Consider the following 12807-nt stretch of genomic DNA (forward strand, 5'->3'; position numbering starts at 1 on the left):
TAGAACCCAGGTCCACCTGACTCCCAGGACAGTGCTCTATCCACTAGGCAATGCTGCTTCTCGAGAGAAGCTTTCAGTGTGAGAAAACTACACAGTCTGTGTCCTACCCACCCAAACCAAATTCTGCTTAATTTCATTTTGAGGGTGGGAGGGAAATAGAAATCCTGAAAGCCAAAATTGTTAGTCAAATCCTCCTTTTTTCCTCCTTTTGCCCCGAACTCCCCACCCCACAGCTCTGGAAGCAGCAGTTATCAAAACTCTGGTGGATTTATGCACAGGTTTGCACACAGGATGAACAAGTCACATCAATTTTTCCTTTTCTCATGCTCAGACCAGGGTTACATAGTTCTGTGAGGTGTGCTCTGCATCTGTAAGAATATGGAATGCTGGAAAAATTCCAAGGGCTGTTAGTAAATAGAATATGTAGCTAAACAGTAATTACTTTTGGGCCTTTCAGAGTTTGCTTTAGAACAAATAATTTAGGAGGAAAGAATACATGTGAACTAGTATTGAGGATTTGTGTTAAAAAATAATACCTGGAAAAAATAATAAATAAAAGTACCCTTAAAAAATAACTTCACAGCCAAACTATGTTGTTTGGATAATTAGATTAAACTGTGTGATTGACAATAACTTTCCTGTTGTTAAGGACAGATTACTTCAGGACTCTCACATGTAATTTAAACAATTTAAATCAGCAAAAGGCTTTCTGTATTATGAAGTGAAGCATTTTTTGCTTTGTATCATTAGTGTAAATGATTTTTCTCTGAAACATTTGAAAAACAAAATGTCAGTCAGTGGTAATGAACTGACAACCTTGATCAGTGAAATGAATCTCATTGTGGGCAGGGAATGTGTCTACCAACTCTGTTATATTGTTATATTGTACTCTCCCAAGCTCTTAGTGCAGTGCTCTGCGCCCAATAAGCAGTCAATAAATGCGGTTGATTGATTAATTGATCAGGTTGGAAGACCTGGAAGTGGTTTGGTGCCTTAAGGGACCTGGCTGAGCTCTGCTGGCTTCCAAGAACATGATCTGTTTAGCAGTTTGGGTTTTAATGAACTGTACAGTAGTGGTCATGAAGGTTAAGTTGTTCTAGCAGTCGGAAGGTGTGCAGACCCCATTCCTTATGCCCAATCCAGGATTACTGTAGCTCGAGTTGACATTTCACCCCTTTATCACTCTCTTCAGCCCTCGGGGCAGGGGGAGGCATATGTAGCTCAGAAAGTGGTCTGCCCAAATATCTTGATGGAAAATTCAGCTTCTGACTGCAGGTAGGGCATTATCCAGGCCTGAGCCCATGATGGGGGTGTGGCATCGTTTCTGGATGTACTGGATTGTAAATACAATCTCCTGAGGATGTGGGCAAGGGGTCTGCAACGAGATAGAAGTGACTGAGGAACAATTGAGTATGTTGATGTTAGAGGAGCAAAATGTGCTTACTGGGTTGTTGTAGGAAATCAGTGAGGATAGATGGGAGGGGCTGTTTGAGTGCTGATCGAGGAAGAACTAAATAGTGGTCAACTCTTTTCCAGTTCCTTTCAGGACAGAACCAAAGGGAACTGTTGTACTTGTAGCAGTGCTTATCGAGTCCCCGTTTGGTGCAATACCCTGAACTTAGGGCATGGGAAGTACAATAAAAATTGTGGTGTTTGCTGAGATCTCTCGGTGTGTCAAGCACTGTTCTAAGCACGGGGTTGGATAGATACAAGATAAACAGATTGGGAACAGTTCCTACTCCAAATAGAACTCAAACTGTAAGTATGAGACAGAAGAGGTAATTTTAATTCCCATTTAATGCCCACAAGGACCTTGCATTCTAAATGGGGGAACAAACATAAAACTATATCTACAGTGGTCAAAATAAATAATTGAGTATACTGATATCCATGAGTAATGAGGTGGGTGTAAATAAATTCATAAGTGCTGGAGTTGGCTGATGGAAATATATGGTTCAGAGAACTGGGAGAGTTGCAGGAATTTGGACTGGGATTTGATAATAAGGAAGAATTTCTTATTGGGGTGGGTCGAATGGCACTGGCACGGGATTAATCAATCGTATTTAGTGAGCGCTTTCTGTGTGGAGAGCACTGTACTAATCGCTTGAGTACACTATAAGAGAGTTAGTAGACACATTCCTATCCCACAGTGAGCTTACAGACTAGAGGATGGTGAAGGTGGGTTGTCATCTGCCTTTCGTAGAAGAGTATTTGCCAGGAAGGGTTTAAGAATAGTTAGGCCACGAGACCAAGGGGAGCCAACGGTTGGATCTTAAGTCGAAATCCAATCAAACTGTGTAGTTCTAGGCACTGTGTCACCCTCATAGCTGCTGCCAGTCACCCAGGGAGTTCAGTTTAGTCTTGTCGACAAAGCCAGTGTAAAACGCTGAAGTAAGTGTTAGTGTCAGTGTCTGTTGTGCAGTTTTCACCAGAGAAGTTTTCAAACTGCATCCTGCCTTCCTTGTACTTCTTCTGTTTGTCGTTCCAACACCTAAAATTAAAAGCATTCGGGAAAGGAATGCTGGGAAGCCCTGTGGTCCCATGAATGAAAAAGTCAGCAGTGAGGAACTTTGAACCCCAGCTCTGCCACTAATGGGTTGTGTGATCTGGGGTGAGTCACTTATGACTCTTGTTCTTTAGTGGCTTCTTGTGTGAACTGGGCTTTCGATGCTAGCCCAACTTGGAGAGGACAAGGGGACTGTTAAACACCATAAAGTGCTGTGGAAATGTAAATATTTTTAGACTGCTGTTCTACTGAGAGCTCTATGTTCTGGCACGTATGCTTTAAATCACAGAAAATAGCTACCGTGCAAGAGAATTGGCATGAAAAACTACCTTTAGGAGACTGTGCTCCTCTCTGGAGTAATAGTCATGTCAACTTGTCTTGAGGCTTGCAATTGAGGCAGGAAGTGACAAATGAAAGCACTAAGTCAAATTTTATTTGAAGAATGCATAAGGCGTTTGTAACTTTATATTTGCATATCATTATTGCATGGACACAGGAAGAATGTTGGCAAATGGAGAAGGGCTATGAACATGAGACACTTGAGAATTCTGGGATTATGTTAGCATAATGTAGACAGTTGTGAAAGCTAGAAAATGAGACTATGGCAAAGTTTATAGAGAACAGAAAGCCCAGTAGGAAGGTGGCAGAAAATTCCAAGATGCATTGAAAAATGAGTTTAACAAGCCATCAATTAGTTACTGGCATAGGACTGATCATTACAGGCATTTTTGTTTCTTTTGTCTGTCACCACAGTGACTGGGTTATATGCTATCAATAAAAAATGTCATTCTAGTCACCTAAATTGCCTGTAATTTGATGACAAGTTATTTGTATTCAGCATGTTTAAAAGGAGCAAAGTGATAGCCTGGCAGTTTTCAACAGTCAGTTGACTAAAATACTGCCAAAAGGACAGAAGATTACAATTTAAAATGTAGTAAGGAGCTGAGAGAGAGTGTGCGTGCATGCGTGTGTGTGTGTGTGTGTGTGCGCGTGTGTGTTACTCAAAAAGAAACCAGTCAAGGGTATTTTTGGATATTAACTTAACCTATTCCAGTGTTAAGCTTAATACTAGTGTTAACATCCTTGCTGAATACCACATCAACCGTTGTTCAGTGCTAGTCAGAATATATGTCATCTATCAGGTCAAGAGACAGCATGATCTGGTGGAAAGAATTCTGGATTGGGAGTCAGTAGATGGGGGCAATCAGATCAGACAGCATCCCTGTCCCACATGGAGGTCAACATCTAATGGGGGAGAGGGATAACGGGTTTTTAATCCCTATTACCCAGATGAGGAAACAGAAGCATGGAGAAGTTAATCGACTTGCCCACGGTCACACAGCAGACAAGTGGTGGAGGTGGGATTAGAACCCAGGTCTCTTGATTTCCAGTTCTGTACTTTTCCCACTAAGCCAGGGTCAGTTTTCAACTAAGTATCCACAGAGTGCAAAGTGCCGTATTGGCCCGGGGGGATGTTATAAAGAAAGAGCAAGGTGCAGTCCCTGTCCTTGGGGAGCTTGCATTTTAACAGAAAGGGGCACAGCCAAAATCAAAATATGAGGAAAAATAATAGCCACAAATAATGAGAGTTGGCAGCCTAGGTAACAAAACTCTACCATCCCCAAGATGATAGTCTACAGATGCTCAGTAGAGAGAAGGATACTGAAGTGCTGGGAGCTACGCAATAACGTAATTCCCCCTTCTGAGAAGCAGACACAGTTGGGGGTTTGTTTGAGGCCATTCACTGTTGGCTTCAGTCTAAGCAGCACCCCTTCCCGCCCTGGTTTAACTGTGCCTTCTGTGCTCTGTTGGCAGCTGCAAGCCGGAGGGCACACTTGGAATGGGCCCCTCCCCCTGCTCGCCGGAGGAGCGCGGCTCATCGTCGAGACTCCCCCTCTGACTGCTGAGCCCCCAGACCACCGGAGGGATCCGCGCGGTGCCGGGTGCAAGCGGGCACCCCCCCGGGCCCAGCAGCCATGCCGTTCGGGCTGAAGCTCCGCCGGACCCGACGTTATAACGTCTTAAGCAAGAACTGCTTTGTGACCCGCATCCGCCTCCTGGACAACAATGTGATCGAGTGTACGTTGTCCGTGGAGAGCACAGGGCAGGAGTGTCTGGAGGCCGTGGCCCAGAGGCTGGAGCTGCGCGAGGTAAGGGGGGATGGCGGGAGCGGCCTCACTGGTCCCACTTGGACCTCTCGACCCCGAGCGTGCTGTCAGCTCAAGTGCACGGTCCGTGCCCGTCCCGTGATTTGGTGTGCCCAACGGGTCTGGTGGGCTCACGGCAGTACAGGACCCTCCCTTTGGAGGCCTGGGGAGCTGAGACACCACTTCGAGTTGGCACTGGGCTACATCTCACCCGTGTTTCAACCTGGAATGGGATGTGCAAAGTCCTTCTATTCCAAGAGAAGCAGTAAGCGCTAACCTAGTACACGGTGGCTGCTGTAATTTCTGATGTACAACAAATATTCAGCCTCAGATTTCCCATATGGAGTAGATACAACTTCCTTCTGATTTTTCTATGTTTAATTTTTTTTCAGTTGATATTATCATGCAAGTGGTATAATTATGTCACATAATTATATCTGTTCACCTTTGGTCCCATGTATTTTTCTTTCTCCATGCAGGCGGGACTGTATTTGTGGGTATCCATGTACTAGACTTTCTTATTAAAACCAGCAGTGAGTAGTTAGGACAGATGCCCGGACAGGTTGTCACTGGCTCCTCTCTAGAAGAAATGTCCTGTCCAGAATCCTGGGGAGTCTAACTGATGTCCTTCTGCTTAGAGATAAGGCAATTTTATTTGAAGTGTTGGCTCAAATCCCCAATTAAAAGGACAGAATGATCTTTTTAGAACTTTGCCTCCTACCGTCTTCCTTTTCTGATTGAGATGAGTTACCCCAGTGGTACCTCTGTGAATTCCAAATTTTAAAAATATTTACTGTGTTGCCAGGCTAGCTTGGTAAAGGAAATGTGGCCTCTTGATTTAAGGGTTGGTTCTGGCTTGTCCCGGGACTTCCTCCTTGATAAGCTTTTAGCACAGCATTCTGCACATAGTAAGCACTCAATAAATATGATTGATTGATAACTACAAGCCTCTGCCAGAGCCAGAAGCAGTGTGGCTCAGTGGGAAGAGCACAGGCCTGGAATTCAGAGGGCCTGGGTTCTAATCCTGGCTCTGATGCTTGCTTGCTGTGTGACCTTGGGCAAGTCAGTTAACTGCCCCATGCTTCAGTTTCTCATCTGTAAAATGGGGCGACTGATGCAGCAGAGTGAAGTTTAGCCTGGAGACGGGTGAGGCAGGAGGCAGGGAGACCAGCAAGGAAGCCGTGGGCAGGTATTGTCTCTGTCTGTTGCTTGTACTGCCCAAGCACTTAGTACAGTACTCTGCACATAGTAAGCACTCAATAAATACGATTGAACGAATGAATGAAATCAGGGCGTGAAGAAGCACCTGCTCTAGGGTGGTGGCCATTTGGGTGGAGAGGAAAGGGTGGATCCAGGAAATGTGATGGAGGAAAGCCCGACAGGATGTAGTAACAGACTGGATGTGAGAGTTGAAAGAGAATGAGGGATCAAAGGACATTTCAAAGTCATGGACTTTGGAAACAGAATTAAGAGGAGGGTGGTGGTATTGTTAACTCTGATGGGAAAATTAGGCAGAGGAGAAAATTTAGGAGGGAAGCTGAGTTCAGCTTTTTGTCATAGTTACTTTATAAAGAATTTTATATGAATTCTTATTAGTTGTCATAATGATACTGAAAGATTGGCCCCATTTTACAGATAAGAGATGGAAGTTCAGGGAGACTAAATGAATTTTCCATAGCCACACACCAAGATAAGGCAGAGCAGAATTTAGAACTTGTAGCCTATGTGTTTCATTTCTGTTGCTTAGCACCATCTGAGCTACAGTGCCTTAAAATTGTTGCTTTTTAGATTGTGGAAGCTACTCTACTGCAGCTTCTGTATACACCTGAGAAGTTGCGGGGAAAGGTGAATTGTTACTGTCACATCTATCATTTGTTAGGAATTAATCCCAAACTGACATTTAGGACAGACTGATGGATCTCAAATTATATTTTCCAGCCACCCATGGGAGGTAATTTATTTTCCAAAGGAGTTGGAATGTAATTATTGCTAAGTTTGTTGTGTCTGAGGCCAGTAATGCCATCTTGTTGCAGTATCTGCCATGCTCTAGTGAGACATTTAATTCTTGGAAGTGAATTATGTGTGACACAATGAACAATCCCCACGTGATGATCTATTGAAATGTATAAACTATTTCTTAGTGGTTCAGTATACAAACGCACTTCAACTGAGTACAGTAAGAGGTGGCCGAGACTTTTATTTACCAGAACCACAGAATGGTGCATAAACTAACCTCCTGTGCTAAAAAGAACCACAATGTTTTGCATACATTTTTTCTGGGCTCCTTTGTAAAAGTAAGTGCTTAACATGGTCTGACAGAGATCTGTCACGCATCACAGTGAGTCTGATTTTTGTGCCCATCCTGGAGAGAAGCCGGTGGGTACGGAGGCTAGTTTCATGTAAACACACACTGCTTGAAGCAGCCAAGAAAACTCCTCTTCCCTCTGCCTTCCCCATGCTCTTGGGTGCTGCCCATTTTTGCCCCCTTGCCCTCACTCAGCCTCTAGGAAAAGGGCAGGAATGGGGCTTATTTGTTCCAAGGGGCCAGTTGCGTCTGCTTGCCTCTTCAACTAATCAGTCAATCAATGGTATTTTTGGAGCGTTTACTGTGTGGAGAGCACTGCACTAAGCACTTGGGAGCAAACAGTAAAACAGAGTTGATAGACACGTCCCGATCAGTCGATCATATTTATTGAACGCTTGGTAGACATGTTCCCTTCCCATAAGGAGCTTGCAGTCTAGAGGGAAAGAATGACATTAAAATACATTATGGATATGTATATAAGTACTGTTAGGCTGAGGATATTGTGAGTAAAGAGTACAAATCCAAGTGCAAAGGTGACGCATAAGGAAGAGCAGGTGAAATTAGGGCTTAGCTAAGGCCTCTTGGAGGCAATGTGGCTTTAATAAGGCTTTTTGAAAGTGGGGAGAGCGATGGTCTGTTGGATATAAGGAGGGAGAGAATTGCAGGTCGGAGTGAGGATGTTGGGAAGGAATCAGCAGCAAAATAGATGAGGTCGAGGTACAGTTAGCAGCTTGGTGTTGTAGGAGTGAAGTGAGGGTGCTGGGTTGTAGTAGGGAACCAGTGAAGTAAAATAGGAGGGTATGAGCTGATTGCTTTAAAGCTGGTGGTAAGGAGTTTGTTTGATATGGAGGTAGGTGGGGAACCATGGAGGTTCTTGAAGAGTGGGAAGATGTGGACCGAACTTCTTTTTAGAAAAATGATCTGGGCAGCAGTGTGGAATATTCATTCATTCCATCGTATTTATGGAGTGTGTATTGTGTGCAGAGCACTGTACTAGGCGTTTGGGAGAGCACAATATAACAATAAACAGACACATTCCCTGCCCACAGTGAGCTTACAGTCTAGATGGACTGGAGGGGAGAGAGATAGGAGGTAAGGAGGTCAGCGAGGTGGCTGATGCAGTAGTCAAGGCGGGCTCTAAGTACTTGGATCATTGCAGTAGCAGTTTGGATGGAGAGGAAAAGGTTTTCTCCATGGGTAGACTGGTTCTAGGATTTCTCCGGTACCTGGGGATCTCAAGGCTAGAGGTAGTGGGACTGACTCCTCTCTGCCTTCCTCTTCCCCCAGCTCACTGGGGACAAGGAGATTGCTTTCCACAGCCTCTGTAGGAGAGAGAAGTAGTCAGCCATGCTTCATTTCTGGTCCATGTGGAACACATTGCCAAAGATTGGAACTGTTGAGCCCCCATGGCACATAATAATAATAATAATAATAATAATAATAATAATAATAATAATAATAATAATAATAATGGTGTTTAAGCACTTACTATGTGTCAGGCACTGTACTAAGCGCTGGGGTGGATACAAGTAAATTGGGTTGGACACAGTCCCTGTCCCACATGGGGCTCACAGTCTGAATCCCCATTTTCCAGATGAGGCAACTGAGTCACAGAGAAGTGACTTGCCCTAGCTCACATAGCAGACAAGTAGTAGAGCCAGGATAGTTGTCCTTGGAGGGGCTGTTGACTTTTCTAACTGAATTGTTCATGACTTTCTGTTGCCGACCCCTTGCCCACCTCCTGCCTTTGCTCTGCAACTCCCTCTCTCCTCAAATTTGGCAGTTACTCCCCCCACCCCCAAAGCCTTATTGAAGGCACAGCTCCTCCAAAAGGCCTTCCCTGACTAAGCCCTCCTTTCCTCTTCTCCCACTCCCTTCTGCATTGCCCTGGCTTTGTTCCCTTCGTTCATTCCATCCTCCCAGCCCCACAGCACTTAAGTAGATAGCTGTAATTTATTTATATTAATGTCTGTCTCCCCCTCTAAACTGTAACTTATTGTGGGCAGGGAATATGTCTGTTTATTGTTATGTAATACTCTCCCAAGTGCTTAGTTCAGTACTCTGTACATAGTTAGCACTCAATAAATACGATTGACCAGCTGACTGACTAGAAGAGCATCAAGCTCCTTGAGACTCAGTCCAACAGTCCCAGCCTTTCTGACATTGAGCAGGCCCTGTGAACACACTACAAGAGTTTCCTGTCCCTCCCCAGGCTGGAGCAAGGGCTACTGAGGTTCCTGATGACATGGGAATGGGGCAGCCTCTCTCAAACGGTCCAGGCCTCTGTTGGAGGTCCATCATTAGGGCGATGGCCAACCTGATTTGGGTAAAATCAGGAGACAGGACATCCAATAAGATCTTCTGCTTCCAGTTGTGAAAGTCAATGACCCTTCTGTAGAAGATTCTAGTCATCCTTGGCCATGATCTCAATGTCTATCTCTCTAAAAATGTGGTATGTGTTTACAAACTAGCAAAGGGTCTTTGTTGGATACCAGAAGGTGGACTGCTACATTGTGAGGATAATTTTCCCCCACAATACTGATCTACAAATCTTTAGACTTCTGTCGCTTCCCTCTACCTCTAATTTATTTTAGTGTCTGCTTCCCCTGCCAGATTGTAAGCTCTTTGAGGGCAGGGATTGTGCCTACTCTGTTGTTCCCTCCCAAGTGTCTAGTACAATGTTTGGCACACAGTAAGTGCTTAATAAATACCAGTGATTGATTTCTTCCAAATACTCCCAAGGGATAAAGAAACCAGAGCTACCTTGTATATGAGAACAGGGAAATTCTTATGACAACATTAGCCCCGTTTGGTTTTGCATCCTTTTTCTTTCTCTGTGTAGTTTCAGTTCACTAGCCTTGAGAACGAACTGATGTTATTATTTCTTTATCTAGACACACTACTTTGGCCTCTGGTTCCTCAGCAAGAGCCAGCAAGCAAGATGGGTGGAGCTGGAGAAACCCCTAAAGAAGCAACTGGACAAATTTGCCAACGAGCCTTTGCTTTTCTTCGGCGTCATGTTCTATGTGCCAAATGTGTCTCGACTTCAGCAAGAGGCCACGAGGTATGTGCCTTGTTTAGCGCAGCTTGGAGATGGGAGATAAATCTATGAGCCTCAAGCTAAGAGGCTAAGTTTCTGGTGGTGAGGAAACTGCTGGTGTTCCCATTTTTCTCCAGTGATTTACCATTTTTACATCAGGTCTTCACCTGTCACCCTTCCTGCGTTATGTGGGATCTGTCTGCAAAGTGCCTTTGTCCAAGAGAAGGGTCCCTATGTGATTTGAAAAGAAGCTAATAGACAATATGAACGAGAGAACATTTAGCACTTTTCTGCTCTTCTCCTTCCTCTTACTACTGTTGCTACAGAATTGATGTGGGAAAAGCAGGAAAGGGGGTATATCAAGGATCTTGTTGAGAAGGATGAACAGAGACCTATATTTTATTGTCCTGCTGGAACTGAAGAGATTATTAACTTAAGTTCTTGAATTCACTTGCGCTTTTCAAACAAGTGGTAACCTTTACCAGTGACATCCACCATTGTGGTGGATGTCAGAGAGAACAGCTTTCCTAATGTTCCTCTAGATTCCTATTGCCAACAGTACCCTGTTTTAGTAGAGTACTTTAAAAATTTTTCCCAAGCCCATTCATATCACTTCTTTAGTTTTATCCTCACCGTACCCTCATGAGATAGGAAGGAGACAGGTATCATTGTCCCCATTTTACATATGCGGAAACTGAGACTCAGAGAGGTTGAATGACTGGCCCATGGTTGCAGAGCAGGCCAGGGGCCAAGTTGGGGCCAGATCCTGGATCTCCTACTGCCAGCCCTGTGCTCATTAATTAATTCATTCATTCAGTTGTATTTATTGAGTGCTTACTGTGTGCAGAGCACTGTACTAAGCACTTATGAGAGTACTGATATTTCCTGTGTCCTTTTTATATTATCCTGATTTGTAAGGTTAACTCTTCTGTGAAACCTCTATGTGGTTTGTTTTGAGCCCATTAAAAGGCTCTTTTATTCAGCGGTTTCTCTGTGTCTCTCATGCCCTCTGTAATTATGTTGAGTTAGTACCTTCAGGGGCCAGGCACCAGTGACACATTCTCTGCCTCTCACCTTCTGCTCTCCTTTGCTCTGCTTTAGGGAAAAAAATTTTCCCTCTCACTTTGCCCAGTTTCTGTTCTCACTTTTAACTTTTGGGCCAAAGACCATTCATAGTTAATCAAATTAAATTTGAAGACAAGCCTTTGGCTTACTCCATTTTTAAACAGTTATGGCATTACAGAGTACAGAATCCAAGGTTTTTCACTTTTTATTTGTTCCTATATAAACAATGCACTATTTCCATAATTTTTTTTAATGAAATGACAATGAAATGAAAAGAGGCTGGTGGATTTCTACAAAAATAAAAGGCGCTTAGGGGTTTCTTCTTCTGAGAAGAAAACAAAAGAACTTCCTTTCCTTCTGTTTTATAGACGCTAACTTTGAGACCCCAGTTTTAGATGACTCACCAGGATAGGAACAATCAGGAAGGGATGTAAGAAATGGACGTTGTTCTAAGAGGGAGAGTTGCTGACTGTCTTACAGGACTGCCTTCCAGGAAGAAATGTTTACAGGATTGGGGGCAGTTGAGGGTGTGGTGTTCTTGCCCACCAGAGGAATTAGGAACCTCTTTCTGGAATCCAAAGAATAGTATCAGATTCATAGATCAGTGGTCAGACAATATCTTACCCACATCATTACATTTTACTCCTTGGTTAGGGTTGACGAGATCATTTTTCACTAATTGTTTCCTATGACTGTGAAGAATGAATCCTAGTGCAATGCATCAAACAGGATATTCCTGAATGAAAGTGTCCCAGGGTACCATGCAGCAAATTGGATAATTCAGAAGAACATTATTGACGACTTTCCATTTCAGTGGGTCTCATTACATGGTATTAGGGAAGTTGGATGAAATAGTGGGTGAAAATGTGAAGAGCAGTAACAACAACAAAAAGCACAGTACTTAATTTCACCCAAGCTTTCTTGTGTTTAACCCACGAGAGTGTGGCAATGTAGTAGGCACCTTAGTGAAGTAAATTACATGGTCTCTACTCTCAGTTTAGTTCAGAAGGTAACTAAAATTAAGTACCCATGCACTTAACAAGAATTGCATACATGCAAATAATAAAAATGGTGGTATTTGTTGAGCACTTACTATGTGCCAAGCACTCTACTAAGCTGGAGTAGATACAAGATAATCAGGTTGGACACAGCCCTTGCCCCAAAAGGGGATCACAGTCTATGTAGGAAGGAGAACTGGCATTTAATCCCTATTTAACAGGTGAGGAAACTCAGGCCCAGAGAAGTTACTTGTCTTGCCTGAGGTCACACAGCAGGCAAGTGGCAGAGCTGTGATTAGTGTATATCAGTATGTTTAGTATGTTCCTGTAAAAGGTAAATGAATATGTTAAGGTTGATTAATTTAGTCTGGAAATACTACTCGAAGGAGGTGGGACTTCAGCGAAATTTTCAAAGGGAAGTATAGCCCACTTTGGAAATCAGGGAAGCCACCAAGTCATCCACTATGTCTGCATTAAGAATCTCAAAGCTAACTTCAAAGCTGTCTAACTTCACTGATGTGAATATTTGCAATTGCAAGTTGAAACCAAAAGAGTAACAATCTCAGAAATTGTGGGGTACAATAATCAGTTGTGAAGGTCAGGCAGGAATTCCCCATTCCTACCCATGACACCCTCTGCAAATTGGCTAGGAGCATTTTAGAAGGTGATTTTGTAACTTCAAAGCATTGGGAACTAGCCTCTTCCCAGGATGCACCGTGCTGTCGGGATGGAGGTGAGCAGCTGTG

General features: G+C 43.7%; 1 protein-coding gene across 2 annotated transcripts in view; it reads left to right on the forward strand.

Annotated features, from left to right (window-relative positions):
• The first annotated feature begins 4374 nt into the window (after positions 1-4374).
• PTPN14 (protein tyrosine phosphatase non-receptor type 14) overlaps positions 4375-12807 on the forward strand; it is a 92612-nt gene continuing 84179 nt past the window's right edge. For both annotated transcript variants that reach the window (XM_038760721.1, XM_038760722.1), the window contains exons 1-2: positions 4375-4656; positions 9853-10022. In XM_038760721.1, coding sequence (XP_038616649.1) covers positions 4483-4656; positions 9853-10022 — 344 coding nt within the window. In that variant the 5' untranslated portion in view covers positions 4375-4482. The remainder of the gene's footprint in view (positions 4657-9852; positions 10023-12807) is intronic.

Source organism: Tachyglossus aculeatus, chromosome 19 (assembly GCF_015852505.1).
Source record: "Tachyglossus aculeatus isolate mTacAcu1 chromosome 19, mTacAcu1.pri, whole genome shotgun sequence".
Classification (NCBI taxonomy): Eukaryota; Metazoa; Chordata; class Mammalia; order Monotremata; family Tachyglossidae; genus Tachyglossus; species Tachyglossus aculeatus.